Below are 21644 nucleotides of genomic sequence, written 5' to 3'. Positions count from 1 at the left end.
TGGTCAAACTTTTTTTATTTGTTACTCCCGCCTTTCTATAGAACGGCACGTACCAAACGCATCACACGCTGAACTGAATGGTTCTCGCATGATTCACCATCTCACTTTCGCTTGCTTCGCCGAATGGAAGCGTACCGTGGGCGCTCTTCCGACCAGGACGGTATAGTCAAAATACATTACGGCAAATTCATTCCGGTGTAATTTCTATGCCGTTTATACAGTCTACTCCTACACTGTGCTACTGTGCCGTATAGTCTAATGTTTTCAAAATCTCGCTAAAGTCTTTAGGATATACCCGTTCCTACTTTTGGATTCCACCGGATTTCAGGCCATTTAGTAGATGCATTGGTGGTTCAGTGGTAGAATTCTCGCCTGCCACGCGGGAGGCCCGGGTTCGATTCCCGGCCAATGCATAGAGTTTGTCTTTTGTGCATTAGCAAAGCTGACGCTGGAGGAGTACCTGGACAGTGTTGCAGTTTGAAACGTAGTGCCATGTTTGATGAGGTGGGAATGAGAATGTGTTGACTTTGGAATTGGATGCATTGAGTGAGAAGAGTCATCAGTGAAATGTGAAAGCCAGTACAGTGATGAGTCTGGGTACCTGAGACAATTAGACCAGCTCACAGCGCAATATCATTTCCCAAATAAAACTGGGACATCTGGGGGACCCATTACAGGAAAATCCTAAGCATGCATATGATTAAATAAATAACACATTTACATTATCACAGTGAAATGAAGTCTGCGTTTTTTTATTTTTTTTGCTTGCTGTTATTTTTGTTTTTGTTGTTTTTCAAAGAAAAGGATGTGGCTCAGTGTATGAGAGAGCTGTACGTCCTCAGGAAGACTTTCTGACACAGGCATTAAAGGGTAAGTGGATTACACGGGAAGCCATTATGGTATGGCTGGTTATTATTGTTACTGTAAATGTTTCTGGGAGAGATTTCCTCTTAGCATCACACTACTGGACTTTTCTTTGAATTTGCAATGTGCTGTACTAACTGTACAGTATCCTAGACATAGTTCTGATGCTCTTTCTCCCTCTCTCTCTCTGTCTCTCACTCTCTCTCTCTCTTTTGCTCTCTCTCACACTCTCTCTTTCTCTCTGTGTCTTTATCCACTAGCAGTTAATCACAATAGAGAACCATACCTGGAAACATAGTGTGGCCTGTTTACGTCTGGACACGGTATTGATTTTCTGTTTTTCTTATTGGATTATTAAAGATTAAATCTTGCCCCCTTTTTAACCTTCCAGTCCAACCTGAAGTCTGAAGGGACGTTCTGAGTGAGTGAAGGACGTGGGTGTGGAGGGTATGAGATCAGACAAATAGCTCTTCACCCAAGACCTATTTGGTCATGTGATGCTTTTCTCTGTAATGTCTTTGTTAGTTCCTTCTTGGTTTTCAGTAGTTTAAATTCTGCACTGCCAGTAACAGTGTGTTGGATCAGGGTACCTCTGTGTACCAGCAAAAGCCAGCAGGGTAAAAAGAAAGAAAGAAAAAAAATTGCTCAAAGGAACATCAGAGAGTCAATTCTCTTCAAAGTCACACCATCCCCAATTCCATTTATACATAGGGGCACTGGTTACAACTGTGAATATAATTAATAACTTTGTTTATTCATTTATTTATGTAACCCACTTAAACTGTTTTCCACCCTTAGGTACCATAAAGCAAAGCAACCACTTTCCATGATACAAAAAAAAAAAAATCCAGTTAAAATTAAAAATAGGGTAAAATTTCAATGAAATTCAATTCTGTACAGACTCAAGAGTGTTCAGGAAATCAACAAGAGTCAATATGGGAATACACTTATGAGAATAAGCTTTAGAGCCACACATTGGAGCCAAATAAATATTTTCTTTCATTCAAGTGAATAGTAGCTCTGGATCCCAGGATGGTCCTAATTTAAAATATCCTTTTCTTTAGCTATTGCAGTCCCTGCTCCTGTGCATTTACACCTGTGAATGGTTCTTCATGTATTTGCATATTTGGAGGAAACTTTTCATCAGTGATACTCAAAAACAGACCGTATTCATCACCATGTTGGTAAGTATGAAATGTCTTAGCATGCTCTTCCTGCAATGTTTATTTTTTGTCCTTGGCCGTTCACATGTATACACCATGAAAAGGTCAATAAAACAAGCATATTTCCCATGGAACCTTAAATCTTTCAGTGTTTCTCCAGTACATAATGCAGTGACTGTGTCCTCGATTGTGTGATGTGACTCTTGAAGAGGAGTGTGGAGAGATGAAGATGTAATGCTGCAAACATCCTCTCCTAACACACTCGTTCTCTCTCACATACACACACACACACACACACACACACACAAACACACACACGCACACACACAGAGCGCAAGAAGGGGGGGGGGCAGGTGAGAGAGAGAGTGAGTGAGACAGAGAGAGAGAGAGAGAGAAAGTATGCATATGTTCAAACAAGGTCAGTTATAATGTCCAGTGAACCAGGCACATGTATTAGATTTGGAGCCAGAGATGCACTTAGATTGGGCATATGGGTCCATTCAGATCAAACACAGAATTAGTGAAATGTCACTGACTTCAGGAGAAGGAGGGCTTTGGCCTGTTCGCTTGGAGATAAAGTGAAACAGCTGTGACTTGACACAAATCTGCTGTCACAAAAAGAGAGGGTGGGGGTAGGGTGGGGTCTTGTGTGTGTGTATGTGTGGGGGATGGAGGTGAGCAGTTTTTTTTAAAACGACTGGGACAAGGCTATTGAACGTTGTCCAATCCATCGTCTGAACTCTGGACAACATTTTTAGCAAACAGTTTTGTTCCGTGGCTTCCTCATTTGTTGCATCATTGGCATTGCTGAGATGTAGACACCCAGACATAGTGTTACCTCTACTGGATCTATATCTATATCTGTATCTATATCTATATCTATATCCATCTGCCAGTCTATTTATCAGTATATAGTAGGCTATGTCATATAAATTGAAAGGAGAAAGAAATTAAATATATATGAGTATATATTTTCTTTTGTTTTTCTTTCCCTTTTAAATCAACATTTGTCTCGTTAAACACATAACTGATCCCACAACATTTAATAAATATATGAGAAAACATCTCTCTGACAATTCCCTGGTAAATCTTTTATGAACAAACTGCATACTGTAGGCCTTTGTTACCATGGCGACGACTGCGCTGGATAACGCTGGAATGTTTGTCCCAGTTAATTAATTTTTCTCTCAACTGGTAACTGTTGACAAACAGACTCCAAAAAGAGCCCTTTAACATGTATAGATTACTTCCAAGCACTGAGGTTGTGAGATCTTTTTCAGTGTTAAGTTAAAAGTGAAAATATTGTAACTTTGGTGAAAAATGTATACATGGTAGTATGATAAATATTACTAACACTGCAAAGAGTGAATGTTTTTGCAGCAGATAAACTGAATTAAAGTCTTTTTTAATGATCACATACAAAAGAAGTTAAAGCAAAACTGTACTCACTACTGCACCCCCCCCCCCCCCCCCACCACCCTATTGCTTTGGGGGCAGGGTTAATTGCAACACAACACAGAATCAAACAAAGCAAATTCGTCTTAGTCCCCTGAAGAATGAGGTCAGGTAAACTAGTAACCAAAGACCCAGTTCTGACGACAGAGACGTGTGCTTCACATGTTCAGAAAGGCACCAGTTGTACAGTTGTGTTGCATGCCTTGTCTTACAGCACAACGGCAGTTTGCTTCAGTAAGGAAACGATTGAGAGGAAGCCTACAGTTTGAAGTGATGAAAACTGCGCACATTAGAACTAAAGGACATTCAGCAATATACTATAAAAGGCGTGATTAACTAATACATACGCAGTACATTGCACTTATGTAAAATTGTTTTTTTTTAATAAAGAAAATTATTTTCACCTTCCTTCTTTCTGTGGATGATTTAAAATCATACTTACAATAACCGTTTTACTTTTCAAAGAAACCAATTACTTCGGAGCTCGAAGACTCAGTATCGAAATATGTCCTTAATCGTATGTCTCCATCTAGTGGTAGAAAAGAACGTCGCAGTCAGTGAATTAAATAACGCACAGTCTTGTTTTCTCTCTCGCTGCCTTCTCCCAGTGGATTTTAAGTGGAACATGTTCAGCCATATACGAGCAAAACTTGCATCACGCAAAAGGTGACGTCATGCAGGCTACCTAACACTCACCATAATCCTCAAATTGCTAAAATAACTTGTAGATAGCAATATAAAGGACGATGTAGTGGGTAAATGCACAATATATATGTGTAATGTAATGATTTGTACATGATATGGCTGTATTCACACATTATGTGAATCGCCACAGGATTAAAGAGCTGTCATAAAGACAAAAAATACAACTGTATTTTGTCACGTTTACTTTTATTGTAAAGGTGATTTATTCCAAAATAGTAAAATATTGTTGGGAAAAAAGACAGCCACAGAGACAAAGAAAGAGAGAGCGAGTGTGCAAGAGACAGAGAGAGAGAGAGAGAGAGAGAGAGAGAGAGAGAGAGGTAAAAGAGAGAAGGGAAAGGAGTGAGATAAAGAGAGACACCTGCACATGACTTTGGCAAAAATTGAGGGAGATGTATATATCAAAAATTCCACAGCAGAAGTAATAAAATATGGCACTAAATGCCTGGCTTCTCCTTAAAGAGGAGTTCATGTGTAAGCCTCTAAACATATTACAGTGAAACAAAGAATTTCAGCCTAAAAACTGTGGTTTATTTGTTTATATATATATATATATATATATATATATATATATTTATTCATTTAAAAAAAAAGGAAAGAAATGGGAATGGCTAGTCACCTGTGCTTTTTGTTCAGAAAGAAAATAATATTTGAACCATTCAGAGAATGTTACCTTACATTTTCCTTGCCACAATTCAATGGCATTTTCCACCTCATAAGTACTTCTTCACAATCAACTGACACAAATTTCAGCCAAGAACAGAAGTGCAGCAGAGTGTAGGAAAACCACAAACAAACCCCCAAAAGGAGAAAAGAAACAAAGGAACAAACAAACAAACAACAACAACAAAAAAACAAGAACCAATTGCTTGTTTTCAAATCAGCTGGGCATTGCTTGAATGTGACCTATCAAATTCTAAACCCTCAAATTACCTGTGAGGACCACAACACGTTCTGGAATTAAACTCCATTGAACTGAAAATCCAGAATGATGGCCTTGAGTAACAATAACCTGTGGCATTCTGTCGATAAACAGGATAGCCCTCTCAAATTCAAACCTTCTCAAGCACACTTCCGTCAGGTACCTATTTCTACAGGTAAGAGCCAGAATGAAGGACTCCCTTGAATAACAGAGGGATACAGAGCATAGTGAAAGCAGTTGCTTTCATACTGTGTATTTCCTGAGTTAATCAAGTGGTTAACAGTCTGTCATGCTTGCTAAGGGTCACAGAAAAACGCCAGGCAGGCTCAGTAGCCCGTTGTTTGGGTTGCAATGGCGAGAGGAAAAGATCTCTGTCATTTTGAGAGATGGCTGATACTTAGATCATGTTTAGAGAGATCTCTGGGAGCAAAGACTGCTTGATGAACTGATGTTTTCTAAACAACATCAGCCAGGGTGATGTTAGCATGAGAGAAAAAGGTTATCAGCTAAGATCCAAGGTCAAAGTGCATACCTCTTGACTGTCTACATCCGCACGTTAGACTGAAATTGTGCACACCTAACCCCTTTACACACCTAACTGCTTTATCACACTTAAAAATGTACATTTACAACTACAATGGGTCAACAAACACAGGCAATGGCCCATGGAAAAAAGTCATATGGTTGGATGAGTTATCCTTGGACAAGAGCGCAAGTGCACAGGTGCCAAATGGTAGAAAAATGGGTGTTTGTTCTTCCTCCACATATTGATAGGTTTTTGCCCTTTACTTTGACCTTCAGAGGGCGAATTAAACGCCAACAACAACCACACCATTCTGAATGATCATTGCTGCCTTGCGCTGAGGCATTTTCACTCTGATGGGAGTGGTCTTCTCCAAGACAACAGTGATCTCATCCACAGAGTCCTAATGGATTCATGATCCTGAAAACAATCAAAATCAAATGCCGTGGCCATCTCTGTTCAGGTGATATCATGGAGAAGAGCTGGAAGTAGCACTTTCCACCACCACCACATCACAGAGTGGATTCCTCAAAGAAGAGTGGTATTTTGTCCCTCTAATACAGTACCAGGAGACGCCCAGGAGCCAAAGAGAACGGAGACTGGTCATGGAGAACTGATATACTGATAAGACACTTTACACTGACGTTTCCTTCATTTTGGCAGTTACCTGTAAGAAAAGGCTTCTCTGGAAAGCTGGCTATTTTTTTTTTTTTTAATTTGGTACATTCTGAATGGGTAGTGCTGGTACTAATGGTTGTAGAGTGAAATATAAACATATGAAACAAGTATAAAATGAAATGTAAAAAAAAAAAAAAAGGATGACTGTGAAGTTGGCTGTAATATAGTGTTTGGTTACAGAGTAGTAGATAAGCCTGCTGAGAAAGGCAACTATATGACTAATTACTGACGGCGGCCTAGTCTTCCCATGATTCAGTGCACCTCTAAAAGCCTAAGGCCCTCTCTGAAGAATACACACTCTCCTTACACAGGAGCAGAGACAACACTGCAGCTAAACCCATTTAAATCAGATTTGGCTACGTACCCAACTCCTGTAGGACTGTGTGTGTGTGTGTATGTGTGTGTGTGTGTGTGTGTGTGTGTGTGTGTTCATGTGTCACAAAGACATAGTGCCCCCTAGCAGGGCTGAACATTACAGGTTCGAATCTCTTTCTTCTGCTTGCAGCCTTTGGCTCTCTTCTTCACTGCCATCACTCGCTCCTGGATCCCCCCGCCGCACTGCTTGGTACAGACCGACCAGTTGGACCATGAGCGCATTCTACAGACTGGAAGGACAAATCAGAGAGTGAGATATGAATCAGAGGTATGAAGATACGATGTTCTGATTATGTCAAGCATCTAGTGCCCCCCTAATGACTCATGAATTCCTTCTTTACAGTCAAACCAGTTGGACATTCACTCTTCAGCTCCACTGGAATGAATTGAGAGGGAAAGGCTAATGCAGACCTGTTTGCACTAGTCTGTAGTTGTAAGATGATAGAGCAGTGTGCTGGTAGTGTTTGGGATGCTTGGCGAACACAGGCATATTTGGCTTGGAATCTGAGCTGAGAGGAACAGGTGATGGGTTAGTCTGAACCCAAAAAACAGGGGACAGGGAGGTGTGGATGAGAAGGGGGTCAGGGAGGAGAAGGAGGAGGAGGAGTAGGAGGAGAAGGATGCTGAGAGTTAAAAAGTGGCTGGTGGCAGCCATGTTGAAATTCCGTGTGTTTGATTAGTGGCGTGAGGACAAGGCATCATCCTCCAACTACTCTTTAAATTTAAAAATTTCTTTAAAAACGTCATTTAATACAAAAATGTTTAATTTCTCCCAGACAGTTGTGGAGTGCAAATTCTAACATAATCTTTTGCAGGCCTGCTTAAATTTGGACTCCCCTGCTCATTTGGGCTGAATTACAGCATAATGAGGTATGTGAAAAATTCTTACAGAAAATTCGAGACTACCACTTAAAGAAATGATGGTTACTTCTGAGAGTAAGCGGCCCTGAAAAATCCTTGGACTGCACACTGAACGGAACATTCCGGCGTATGCTCATGACAAACTGCCCGCTGTTTGGGAAGGCAGAAAATAGGAGCAGTGTGTTGTCTGGTGACCCTGACTGACTGTCGGCCACTGGTCTTTGTTTGAGACTCATTAGCCGTGGGGATAGCAGTCACCAATCCCCCAGTCAGTCTGTGCCTTTTTACCTCACCGCGCTGTCTTAGCAAAGCCATCTGCAGCAAAGTGCAAGCACTTCATCATGATGACAGCGCTGTGTATATGTGTGCATGTGTGCGCGTGTGTGTGTGTGTGTGTGTGTGTGTCCCTTAAAAAGACACACTGCGAGGCTGTTGGTCTATCTCTGACACTGAGGAAAGCTTTCACTGAATATCTAAAGAGACTTTAAAAACCTTGACTAACCCCCTGAAAAAAGCACTCAGCAAAGCATGTCGCTTTATGACAAAGAAGAAAAAAGTTCTTATAAAAATGCATATTTATTCAGGAAATTGACCTACCATGGTAATCATAATTTTAGGGTGACTGACTCATTTCATATGCGATCTTTTGATAAGTTATTGAACATTCGATCTCAAAACTGTTACAAAGTCTTGTCTCTCCAAACTAGATCTGAAATGCTCAACAATGAACCTTTGGTTTGATGTGAAGTTAAGAGCAGTGAGTATGATGTCAATCAGGCAACGGTGTTAACAATGGCAGACCTGTGCCCTCCTCAGGAGCGGCGTCACGGTTATGTTTGCCTCTTCTCTTCTCTGCGGCATCTTTTTTCTGTTTCCTCTTGCCTTCGCTGGCTCTCTTGCACTTGCGGATCCTGCATTTCTTCCTCTGAACCGTCTCGGGGCAGGGAGCACCGCCAAACTGCGGCTCCAGCTTCACCATGCGTGAGCGGATCATGTGACCTTTTCCACAGGACTTGTTACATTCTGACCACTCGGACCACTCTGACAGCATGCAGTCTACAGCTGGAGGGAGGAGCAGAGGAAGAGTAACACAGAGAAATAAAGAGAGAGAAAAAAAGGGGTTTGAAATGTGGTATCACAATTAAAACATGTAAATAAGTACATGTCTCTGTGTGTGTATGGATGTATGTAAGTAAGAATGATGCATGTAAGAATATATACATGAGTGTTTGTTTTTGTGTATTTGTGTGTATTTGTGTGTGCTTGTGGATTTGGATGTATATGGGAACACGTATACATTTGTGTGTGTGTGTGTGTGTGTGTGTGTGTGTGAGTATGTGGATGTACGTTTTAGAGAACATGTACGCATTTGTGTGTATGTGTGTGTGTGTATGTGTATGTTTATGAGGATGCATGTGTGTGTGTGTGTGTGTGTTTGCACGTTTCTCTGTGTGTTAATACGTGTGCATTACTCACAACATTCTGGAAACATGCACTTCTCCACCTCCTCCAGCTCCTCATTGCAGTGGCCTGGTGGCGCAGGGGTCTTCAGCATGCGCTGGCGTGTTCGCATGCCCAGGCCACACGACACGCTACACTCACTCCACTCTGACCAAGGGGAAAACATGCAGGCCGGAACATCTGCAAGGACACAGAGGTGAGCACACAGTTACAGCTAGCACAACCCCAGTGCATAATCACAGCCATACTGACAACCTTATTTAAATCCACACTTCATTCTTAATGTCTCTCTCTCTCTCTCTCTCTCTCTCTTTTTAAGTAAAAAAAAGTAACTTAGTGTTAGATTTGGCCTTTGTTTAGCTATTATCAAAACATAAGAAAATCATGTTATATATCTTAAAAATGATAATGATTTACTGATTAAATAAATAGTCAAGTTTGGGGGGGAAATAAAAGTCCAGTATTAGCACACGGGCCACTGTGGCCGAGACAAAGTCACCTTTAGTCCTACCACAGGAGACACGAGTTGGGTCTGACAGTAGCTTTAAGGACTTTAAAATGTCGATGGAATGTGTTGACTTTCATACTTACCACAATCAGGCATCATACACTTATCCAGTTCTACCAGATTCACAGCACAAGGCACACCACTGGAGGCCGGCATCTTCACCATGCGCTGCCGTTGTCTCATTCCCATCCCACAGGTGGCGCTGCAGGACTCCCACTCCCCCCATTCAGTCACCACACAGTGGTTAGGAGCTGTAGGACACAGCACAGAGATATACACATTAACAATATGTCTGAAGTAAAGGAATTCAATTGGAGTTAAATATATAAGGAAAGACCACTTTGAATCTGTAGAGTAATGACTTTGTGGAGTAATGAACTCTATAGTGGGATATTTACAAAATAACCGCTATGTGCTTTAAGGAGTACAAAGTGACACTGTTCATTTATCTGGTTACTCATCAACACTGAATAACCAGCTAAAATGCGTATTGTGACAAAAAATTAAATACTGAATACACTGCAGCGATAATATTAAACAAATGAACTCATATCCGTGATGTCACAAACAAAGACTCACTGAATAACTGAACTCACAGCAGCAAGGTCTCAAATACTGAGTAACTGAACTGATATCAGTGATGTCACAAACTGAGAATAACTGTGCTTATATTAGTGATGTTACAGGCACTGGATAAATGAACAAATCAGTGATGTGACAAGCAAAGTATAACAGAGCTCAAAGGAGTGATGTCACAAACACTGAATAACTGAACTGATATCAGAGATGTCACACAGACTGAATAACTGAATTCCTATGAGAGATGTCACAAACACTGAATAGCTGTGCTTATATCAATGATTTCCCAGAAAAGGACAGGCAAAGTTCTATCAGTGATGTCAGAAATACTGAATTGGGGAACTCCTATCAGTGATGTCACAAATGAGAATAACTGCTTATGTCAATGATCTCACAAAAGACATAAATAAAGTTCGGTGCTCATATTAGTGAGGTCGCAAGCACTGCATAGAACTCATAAGATCGTTGTTGCAAGCACTGAATAACTGAGCTGATATCAGTGACGTCATAAACACTGAATAAGTGAATTCATATGAGTGATGTCACAAACACTGAATAACTGAGCTGATACCAGTGACATCATAAACACTGAATAACTAAACTACTATCAGTGATGTCCCAAACATTGAATAACTAAACTATCACAAACACTGAATAACTGAACTCTTATGAGTGATATCACAAACACTGAATAAATGAGCTGATATCAGTGATGTCACAAACACTGAACAACTGAGCTGATGTCAGTGATGTCACAAACACTGAATAAATAAAATAATATCAATGATGTCACAAAGACTGAAAAACTGAACTCCTTCGAACAATGTCACAAACCGAGAGTAACTATGCTCATATAAATGATATTTCAGAAAAGGACAGAAAAGGTTCTATCAATGATGTCACAAACATTGATTTAGAGAACTCCGATTAGTGATGCCATAAACTGAGAATAACTGTACTTATAACAATGATTTCACAAAAAAGGATAGGTAAAGTTCTATCAGTGATCTCACAAACACTGAACATGTGAACTCATATGAGTGATGTCACAAACTGATATCAGTGATGTCACAAACATGGAATAAGTGAACTCGTATCAGTGATTTCACAAACTGAGAATAACTGTATCAATGATCTCACAAAAAGGATAGGTAAAGTTCTATCAGTGATGTCACAAACATTGAATAAGTGGACTCTTATGAGTTTAGTCTAGAACCTGCTTTACATATCAGTGATGTCACACTGAATAACTGAGCTGATATCAATGACGTCATAAACACTGATTAAATAAACTTCTATCAGTGATGTCACAAATACTAAGTAAGTAAACTGGTATCAGTGATGTCTCGAACACTGAATAATTGAACTCCTATCAGTGATGTCACAAAGTGAGAATAACTGTGCTCATATCAATGGTGTCACAGAAAAGGATAGGTAAAGTTCTATCAGTGATCTCACAAACACTGAATAGCTGAGCTGATATCACAGATGTCACAAACACTGAATAACTGTGCTCATCAGTGACGTCACAAAGCAAAAACAAGTAAACAAACTCCTATCAGTGATGTCACAAGCACTGAATAGCTGAACTCATATCAGTGATGTCACATACTCTGAAAAAGTGAATAAATCAGTGATGTCACAAACACTGAAAAAAAAAAAGTCATACTGGTGATGTCACAAACAGAGAATAGGTAAACTCATATCAGTGATGTCACAAATAGTGAATAACTGTCAGTTTATGAGTGAAGGTCAGTCAGACTAACTGAACAGTTACTTGACTTACAGCATTCCTCGTTGACCACACATTTCTCTATCTCCTCCGTGGGCAGTGTGCAGATGGAGCCATCCTCTGGGAACTGTTTGACATATCTCTCTCTGGACCTCATACCCATCCCACAGGACGCGCTGCACGGAGACCAGCTAATCCACTCTGACATCATACACGTCGAGGGTTCTGGGGAAAAAAACACAGCACTGCAGTGTCACAATCCACCCGCTGTTCTATTACATAAGTAATCGTGGGTGAATGTGAGCAAATAAAGGTGAATTAATTATTCAACCTCTCCTCTTCACACTTGTGACTTATATTACACGCTTTCACAGAGATGGGTCATGTTTGTTGTGGCAAAATATTCAGTTATGTCACTGAAACCCCCTTCTTTGTCTTTGTGTGTGAGATGAAAATTTGACGTTTTTGCACTGAATATATGACAGTTTCTTATTCGTTGTTTGTAGATCAAATTACGAGGTTTTCCTAACCTCTCTCCACTACCACGAGGAAGACAGATCAGGGCTAAAACCAAGTGGTTCAGCTGTGCTTTATCTAGGGGCCAGCTTCTCCAATTATCTCCAAACCAAAGCTTGTAAATAGATTTGTTATCACAGAGGATGGATGATCTTTGGGGAGTCTCTCTGTGGATTTGTCTGTTCCGTGATGCTGGTGCACAGATTGCAACCAGTGGCGAATGAGGCGTAATAAAGCAGAACTAAGTGAGTCATTAATATAAGCTGTAAATAAACGTGGCCTTGATGAGGCCCCTAGCCGGCCTGAGGGCTATCCATCAATGTGGTCTGTTAAACCAAGCATTAAATACAAAACAAAGGAATGTCACCACACTGGCCCTGCTAATCGATGGGTTTGGGTTGCAGAGAAAAGCAACGGCCTTGAACAACTCTGAAAAGCTACACAACAAACTCCACTAGACCTGCTTTAGACAGAAGTGACGATGGATGAATGGATGGATGGATGGATGGATGGATGGATGGATGGATGGATGGAAGGATGGATCAATAGACAGCCTAACACACAGACAGATAGATAAGCCAACACAGATAGAGACAGACAGACAGACAGACAGACAGACAGATAGATAGATAGATAGATAGATAGATAGATAGATAGATAGATAGATAGATAGATAGATAGATAGACAGACAGATAGATAGATAGATAGATTTGTATTTTACTTCGACCTCAGATCACAATTTATGTTTCAATCAATGAATGAGTTACATGCCGCAAATCGATCAACTAATTCATTTTACTAATTCACTCAACTTGAATTGCACATGACTGTTTCTTAATGGGAAAAACACAGATAGCCTCATGCTATCTAAGACAACAGCAGCCTTTCATCGGCTTTTTTAAAAGCTCAAGTTAGTGCTGGGGGAGGACAGAATGTGACAGCTTCCTCTGATCATATCTCTTATCTCATAAAGTCAAAGAAGCGCTTACTAAGATTCAGATTTGATCTGTTTAGTCTGATTGCTCTCTGAAGAGCAAACGTCTCTCAATTCTTTCACAATGCGTACCGTATGCAGGTCAACTCCTGTCTGATTCTGGAATCAATGTCTCTGTGAGAACAGATAAAAGCATACTGCACTTAAACTCTAGGGTTTCACAAAACAATCTTATACCTCAGTAAACAAACACTGCCCATCTTCGATATTCTATTTGCCAAGCCAGCTGAATGCCTGATACAAGACCCTTCCCAACAAACAGTCCTTCAACTTTTCGCTCCTTTCAAAACTACAATAAGTGCCTACGCAGTTATTGTAAACAAATGACAATACCGCTGAGAAGAAATGAGAAGTGCTTTCATCCCCAGATGAGTGGTTGATTAATTGCATCGACGTTGGACTTACACAACAGTATTTTCATGGTCACGGTGAGATGGCTGTGAGAACAGACTGAAAAAGAAAACAGAGGTCTGCCGATGCAGAATGGAGAATCTGTAAAGTTGAGGCCTGTATCCGAGCCCTCACCTTCCTCGCTGCAGCCTGGTCCCATGCAAGGCTCAAAGTCCTGGGTGTGTGGGCAGGGAACTCCGGGATCCAGCTGGGCTTTCAGCATCCTTTGCCTCATCCTTCGGCCCTTATCGCACGTTGATGAGCTGCAAGCTGACCAGGGAGACCAGTTGGAGTAGATGCACGTTTCCGGCGTGTTATCTGAGCGGACAGCGTGGGAGAGAGGACACAAGTCATTCACAGCAAACGGAGATGCTTACATGGTTCTCGATTCTGAAACTCAGTTCAGCTCGAGCCAATCACTACTGCTCCTTGTCCAACTTGTAAACAGATCATCAAGTGTCCAATCAGATGAACAGAACGTGTTAGTGCAGGGATCTGATCTCGGTTCTCTATGTTCTCCACATGTTCTTCATAAAGTTCACATTTTTCTGCTGTCTAAGAGTGCACCAGTATAAACAGATAAGCAGGGAATCTGCTAGGCCTTAAAATGAACAGAAAGCAAGGTAATTGCAGAATACAGACCGTAAATCATATCAAGCTTATTGTCTTTGCTGGTTGAACTTTCGTGACAGTGGGACATCTGGAGCTTTGTACAGGGAGCCCAACAGCACATGTTTAATTAAAGCATCCGACAGGCTATGTTTTTCAATGAGATGCTTGAAATTTGGAGTTGCACATAGGTAACGCACCTTCCTCCTTATCTTCCTGCGCAATATCGGCTACGATATCATCCACGGTGTCTGGGACAGTATTACACTGTTCTCCCTGAGGGCAGAGAAACAGGTTTCACATATCGCATGTTGTGATAAGGTCTGCAGTTTGCCATCTGATTTTTATCAGCTTAAGCTGCAAAAAAAAAAAAAAAGCAAACAGAAAAACAACAAAAAATCCCCCCAAAACAAATTAAAAAATATTGTTATCTTCGCCAGGTAGTTAACTATGTTATGATTGTGGAATTGGAGGACAGCTGACAGCGTGTATCTTTTTCTGTGTATCGGTTACTTTGGATTCCAAGGTTCCAAAGTTCAAGATTCTTCACAGCTGTTGAGCAGAAAGGAAACATCTGGATTTGGGGTAAAACTGTTCGACATTTCGTGTGATAAAGAAACAGAGAGGAATCCACATGCACAGTGTTGACATTTAGATGATTACAGACATATGTTTGAGAGGAGACGAAGAGCATGAAATTCGTGCTTTTGTGGAGTAAGATTTGTGAGCCACTCTCTTACGACTCAAATGGTTTCCTTAATTTCTTTGAATATCTCGAACAAACCAAGTAGTGTGTGATTCAGCAGTCCAAGAAGTGTGGTTTCTTATCACGATAAAGAACTCAATACACATATATTACAACAGCCAGTTATGTAGAAGAGCCTGCTGTTCTACACCACTGAAATATCTGTAGACCAAGAGCTGACTGGTGTGACTATGGATCACTTATGGAGCACTTTGACAACAGTAACCGTAAGACTCTTTTGAATGAACATTGATTCAAGTCCAGGCACAAACTGAGTGTGAGAATGGTTTGGGCACCTTTCTGGCAATTCTCTCTACCACCACCCTGGCCAGGGGGGTCATGGGCCCGCCAGAGGGATCATAAAAGGGACTCTGGGGGTGGTCCAGACTGGTGAGGGGTCGGATACGTTCCTGAGGCACGGTGGGTCTGTTGGGAGACTGAAACAGATACAGACACAGAAACACAGAGAGAGAGAGAGGGAGAGAGAGAAAGAGAGAGAGACAGAGAGAGAGAGAGAGAGCGAGAAGCCATGAGCGTCGAAGCAGCTGAGTCTGTCACTTCTCAGCCATCTGCTAGAGGGTTCCCATGTTTGATCTCCACATCCATAATTTATTACCTGTGTAAAATTCCCTTTATGAGTGATTTACGACATCGTTTCCCACCCTGGCTGCTCTGTGACTCACCTGTTGTTGTGTGCGGTTCCACTCGAGGAAATTCAGGCTTATGCATCTAAGGCTAAGTGCTCTTGAAAGTTACATCAAGTTCTGTCACCATTTGAACCCAAGTGTGTACTCCTATATTGTTTGCTGTAATTTTAGATAAACACTCCACCACATGGCCAGCAGGAGGCAGTGCTACGGAGAGAGCCTGATTTCTGCTTCAGCATCTTGAGTACATATTTGCAAAAGCTCAGGCTTAAGCCCCAGTCAGAGCAAAATACTTCTTGTGTAAATACGGGCTTCCTTAATAACACAAATAACAAAGTGGTCCATGCTCTACCTCGTGTTCATGCTCTTTTCTGTCTTTTTTTTCCTCCTGTGCTATTTACTTTTTTTCCCCCCCTCTCCAGCAGTTCTGCGGCAGTTTGTATATTCATGAGAAGTAAACTAAAAACAAGTTGAAGCAGTGTAAATGGAAAGTAGATCAACAAACCTTCGTTCTACATCTACAGCGAAGGCAAACCAGCTGCACTCTTTCTTTCTGTTCTTCCTTACATATTACAAAACACGTTTGGAAATGACTGTCACCCCCCCCCCCCCCCCCCCCCCGCCCCCCCCTTTCATATTCGGAACTATATTTGCATCATAAACAAATGTGCATATATTTATAAATCACTGATTAGGTCACTGTTTTTGCATGTTAAATGTAGATGTTGCAAACAGCTGTATCTAGTTCACACTATGCATGGAATTTAAACTAAGGTCTAAATGGATCTTATGCTTTGGGTTAAACTCACTTCGTAGGTGACCCCACTGTCAGTGCCAGCGTCCCAAGGCACCAGGTCCTTGATAAGCTTCTGGACCCAGCCACACTCCTTGGTGCAAAGGTCCTCTGCTGACAATCCCACATTCCAGTCAGGGCTAGGCCCCAGCATAGTCAGGAAGGACATTAAGTGACGTGTACGGTCCACTGAGAACTCAGCCGAAGGAGCCGCCCGCCTTCAGAGATAGATAGATAAAGATATGAGAGAGAGAAAGAGAGAACAAAAGAAAGACAGAAAGTACTGCTAAGTTACCAAGAAACATGGGTCGAGCATATCTTCGAACTTTTTATTTTTAGATGCATTATTATTGCACATTGGAACACATTATCGCTACATGCAAGCCTTTAATGTGTGTGTGAGAAACATCAAATAAGCCCTGTGGAACTGTTCGTATCAGCATTAAAGGGACAACCATAGTCATTATTTAAGACTCTTATCACCTTACAATACAACTTCACAGTGTTTTCTGTAGTTGTCGTGCGCGAGTTACAGTACGGAGCTAGAGCAAAGCATTTATTATCTCTCGTAGTGTGTGCATGTGGGAATTCATTGAGCTAATGGCACTGATAAGAGGCTGTTTATGAAAATAACCACCGCCACAAATACCGCGCTGCCTGTGAGCTTGCCACAGCGATGCTACTCGATCGATTAACATACATAAAATATTCATAGTGATACCACTGCCTTGCTTCTCGCACAGCCCACACTCCATAACAGAGAGCTTCAAAAGAGAGAGAGAGAGAAAGAGAGAGAGAGACAGAGAGAGAGTCCTGCACTCTTCAGAGCGAGAGGGGAGAGTTGGCTGTGCTTTGGGAAGTTGTTCTCTCTCTCTCTCTCTCTCTCTCTCTCTCTCTTTCTGTCTTTTTCTTCTGTTCCTGTGGGAGGGGTAGGGAAAGGGAGAGCATTGCATGTGTGTGTATAACTAATGTTAGTGTAATAACTTAAGCTCTGCCAAAAACAGAATACTTAGACTGACTGACCCTAACTGAGGGAGTTGGAGCTTCACGGACTCTTAGCAAGTAAAATCGTGTAACGAGCAAGAAAAGTTGCAAAAAACCACTTCTGCTAACAATTACCTCGATGCTTTTGGGTTTTTACATGATAGTAGTTTGTGTGCATTCTTCATGTTTGAAAATGATTAGTTTATTAATTTCAAATTAAAATCACACTCCGTTTTACTTTCAGAAAGAGAAAGACAGAGAGCTATTAAAATAGGTCAATTTAATGTCTTGATGTATCGGAGCCTGAGGAATTTCATTAACCTCAATTGTAGAAGTACCTCGAGGAAACGCAACGCTCATCAGAACGGGATGCCTTCCCTCCACGCAAAACAAAATAGCTCATAAAATATTAACCTGCTCATTAATACATCTAAAGGGAAACATCCTCCGGGCCCAGCAGGTGCTAAAAGACCTGTCGTTTTCATAAACATGTCCTCCAGCTCTTCCTTTATCTCTTTAAGACATATTCGAAGCAACAGAACTATGGGGCGCAGTTTGTAAAAAGTTGCACCTTTGGTTTTCCTGCTCTGTTTTTTCACATTTAGCATTGCCAAATGTAAAAAAATGCACTACAGTGTTCAACTGTCACTTTTTTTTAAACATTTAGAGAGAAATTCTTGTAAAATATTGTTATACCTTTTCCAAGAGTAATGATCTGCATTAAACCAAAATGATAAAATAATATATTATACAGATATAAATGTTAAATATAAAGGTAAATGTTAAAGTTAAATGTTAAATATAAATGTGAATGTTAAGTATACATGCAAATGTTAAATGTAAATGTTAAATGTTAAATCTAAATGTAGGATTTGAAAACTAAATATATAGCAAATATGCTACTTAGCCACGCCCCTCATTGTTTTGCATGGAAAGGGGCGGCAGCTGCCACACCAGAAAAAGAAAAACGGGTCAGAATCACATTATAACGTGAAAAGTTTAATGTGATAACAAAATGTTTTTCACATTCTAACAAGAGAATTTATATTGTTTGGCTATGGAGTGAAACTCATGTTTGAATGATATATATGATATATGATATATATAGCTAATTTACACGATTGGACACAATTAGTTTGTTTTAACATGAAACGTTTCACGTCATAACAAGATAAATAGTGCATTGTTATAACAAGAAAAGTTTTTATTACATCATGAAACATTTCATGTTATAGATAAGCTGGTCTAGGGTGGAGGTAGATTCCCCGTGATATGTACGCCAGAGGGTCTGACTCATTCGTTCTTCTGTACAGCCTCAAGCATTTTAAAATCCCTCTTAGTGTATGCATACTTATTACAGTATCATCCACTGTGCTCAGTAACAGCAGAATCTCGCCATGTTTCAAGTGAAGAATAAAGTAGAACTTAAGCAAATTGTGTAAATTAGCCATATTCCTCAGTTTATCCATTCTCCGCACACCGCGTGCCTCATTCAAACATGAGTTTCACGTTATAGCCTAAATTCTCTTGTTAAAACATGAGAAACATCTTGTTATCACAATAAACTTTTCACGTTATAAAGTGATTCTGATCCGTTTTTCTTTTTCTGGTGTGGCAGCTGCCGTACATTTCGAAGCTATTTTTGGTGTTCACAGCTTAAAAGGTTGTGAATAAATTTTCAATATTATTATTATTGTTAATAATAATAATAATAATAATAATAGTAATAATAATAATAATAATGACAATAATAAGAAGAATAAGAATAAGAATAATATATAACACATTTACATTTATGTTTACATTTAACATTTACATTTATATTTAATATTTACATTTGACATTTACATTTAGCATTTATATCTATGTAATATATTATTTTATAATTTTGGTTTAATGAAAATCATAACTCTTGGAAAAGGTATTCCAATATTTTACATGAATTTCTCTCTAAATGTTTTAAAAAAGTGACGGTTGAACATTGTAGTGCTTTTTTTTAACATTTGGCAATGCTAAATGTGAAAAAACTGAGCAGGAAAACCAAAGGTGCAACTTTTTTACAAACTGCGCCCCATATAGAACATGTAAAGAACCCCCAAAATAGAAACCCAATAAGTAAACAGAGCAGTGGGTGATTCGGAAAAAGCGGCAATACATAAGAGTCATTTTGCTTATAAATCACCCAAGGAAGCATTGCTTTTAAGATACCCTTTTACAGTGCACAGAATAATTATACTGGACTTCGGCAAAGAACTCCGGACAAATTTATCACTTTTAACAAGGCAGGTGACAAATAAACCAATGGCTGTTTACTTACACGTTCAGTGGCTGCCAGGCGGGCCATTGTGCTTTTGTCTTGATTACTGTAAGAACATCATCTCCCTGTGTGAGGAGAGAAAAAATGCAACAGTTTAATCACATTGTATATCTGGAGTATGCTCATGCTGTTCTGTACTGCTCGTTTCAAATTCTTTCGAACTGCAGAATGACACGTCCTCTGAGGGTGTATTGCCAGTGGTCAGGTGGGGATACTAAGGGTAAATGCTGAGATATAGCCTATACGCTGATAATAGAAATGGCTTTCAATGAACGCTGGAAATTTCTAGCTGAGGGTTTCCGTGTCATGAGGTTAACTGTTCGACTATGATTTTATTCACACAGTTCTCTCTGCGCTGATTTCGAAACACAGCATCTTTCTCTAACACTCCTGGCTACATTTTCGTGCTTCATTCTACTTGAAATGTTCTTAGACTAAGGATTTGGGAGTCAATAAGCATTTGCACTGTGACATCTCTGAATATGAACAGTCAATCCTCTTTTTTCTTCTAGTTGGATGTTATTCGCACTAACTTCCTTTTTGTAAGAGATGGACTCTTTCCTTTGGCAAAATAAGATGTCAGCATCGCAGAAGGCTTGATGTTGAAAAATTAACATCCTGCCAGTGAACACACTCTTTTGATGTATAACTAAGCAGGAATTGTTCCTGTGTTGTCAGAGCTTGTGTCCAACATCAAAGGGGGTAAAAGAACAGTGCCTATGTTTTCAACTGTGTATTCATCAGTTCATGATTTAAAAACATCTCATATCTTAGAAATTTAAAACATGATGGCACTTAACGAATGACCGCATGAAATGTTTAATCAAAATATTAATAGTTTAAAAACACCAAATTGAGAAGGAATGCTTTATGGCGGTCATGACATGTTTTGACAAGTCTTTAATAGGAATGTTAGTGCAAACCGTACTCAGACATAGCCTAGAGTCTAAAATGGATCACCAAGTGTTGAAGTCTTGATTGTACAGTCAAATTTTAGACTTTATACACAGTTAGAAAAAAAAAACAGCATTCATGAAGAAAGGCTTTTGGCAAGGCACAATATGATGTACTTTAGGCTTATTTTAGCTCAGAGAACATTTGTCAAAAAATCAGTTTTGAGTAAAAATACCAATATTTTCAGATGTTTACAATGTACATTCATCTGGTAGTCTAATGAACAGAGCCAGTGTGTAATAAAATTGGAAATCTGGACTCTTGGTTCTGTGTTGATGATTGATTTCAGCTGGACCACATCTTTTCATAATGGACTAGAAGCTTCTGGAGGACCCCGCTGCGCCCTGCTGACTTCGGTTCACAGCTGTTTCAGCGCTGATTAATCAAGCAATTAATCTGTTAATTGGCTAAATTGATGAAAATGTCTCAGAGTAACAGATGGCCTTAGAAACAAGCTCAACGCTCAGACTAATTTTCCAAACGAACCTTCCTCTGCAAAAATCCTTTACCTAACACACGGAGCTGGTCACTCGTAAAAAGTGCATGTTAAAGAATCAGTATCTTATTTCTGGTCTTCTTACGTTTTCTCAGGTGGTGAAACTCAGAGAGGGAACTATCAGTCATAACTGTGTTTAAAAAACGTTTTCCAGAAAGAACATTTTTTTGATTTTTTTTAAATTTGCAATTCAGCAATTATACATATAAGTTAGTCGACTGCATATATGCTCAAAAGCATGAAGATTGACACACACACAGACACACACACACACACACACACACACGCACACACACACACACAGAGTGTGGCCTTCTTCTTTAGAAGAGACAAAAACCTTTGAGATATGACCTAAAAAGCTGCCAAAAAAAG

At 40.0% G+C, this 21644-nt stretch overlaps 1 protein-coding gene and 1 non-coding gene across 2 annotated transcripts in view; one reads left to right on the top strand and one right to left on the bottom strand.

The window, feature by feature from the left end:
- Positions 1-342: 342 nt before the first annotated feature.
- On the top strand, positions 343-413 carry trnag-gcc (transfer RNA glycine (anticodon GCC)). Its single transcript has one exon. It is a non-coding gene; the product is annotated as a tRNA-Gly (tRNA).
- A 6353-nt stretch (positions 414-6766) lies between these two features.
- spon1b (spondin 1b) overlaps positions 6767-21644 on the bottom strand; it is a 59546-nt gene continuing 44668 nt past the window's right edge. Inside the window, exons 7-16 of the mRNA XM_030788608.1 lie at positions 19823-19887; positions 16538-16739; positions 15378-15518; positions 14537-14612; positions 13863-14045; positions 11881-12051; positions 9599-9766; positions 9023-9187; positions 8348-8608; positions 6767-6915 (exon numbers count right to left, since the gene is read on the bottom strand). Coding sequence (XP_030644468.1) covers positions 6767-6915; positions 8348-8608; positions 9023-9187; positions 9599-9766; positions 11881-12051; positions 13863-14045; positions 14537-14612; positions 15378-15518; positions 16538-16739; positions 19823-19887 — 1581 coding nt within the window. The remainder of the gene's footprint in view (positions 6916-8347; positions 8609-9022; positions 9188-9598; positions 9767-11880; positions 12052-13862; positions 14046-14536; positions 14613-15377; positions 15519-16537; positions 16740-19822; positions 19888-21644) is intronic.

This window comes from Chanos chanos, chromosome 1, assembly GCF_902362185.1.
Source record: "Chanos chanos chromosome 1, fChaCha1.1, whole genome shotgun sequence".
Taxonomy (NCBI): domain Eukaryota; kingdom Metazoa; phylum Chordata; class Actinopteri; order Gonorynchiformes; family Chanidae; genus Chanos; species Chanos chanos.
The sequence above is the reverse complement of the archived record's forward strand: the minus strand, read 5'-3'. Positions and strand labels throughout refer to the sequence as shown.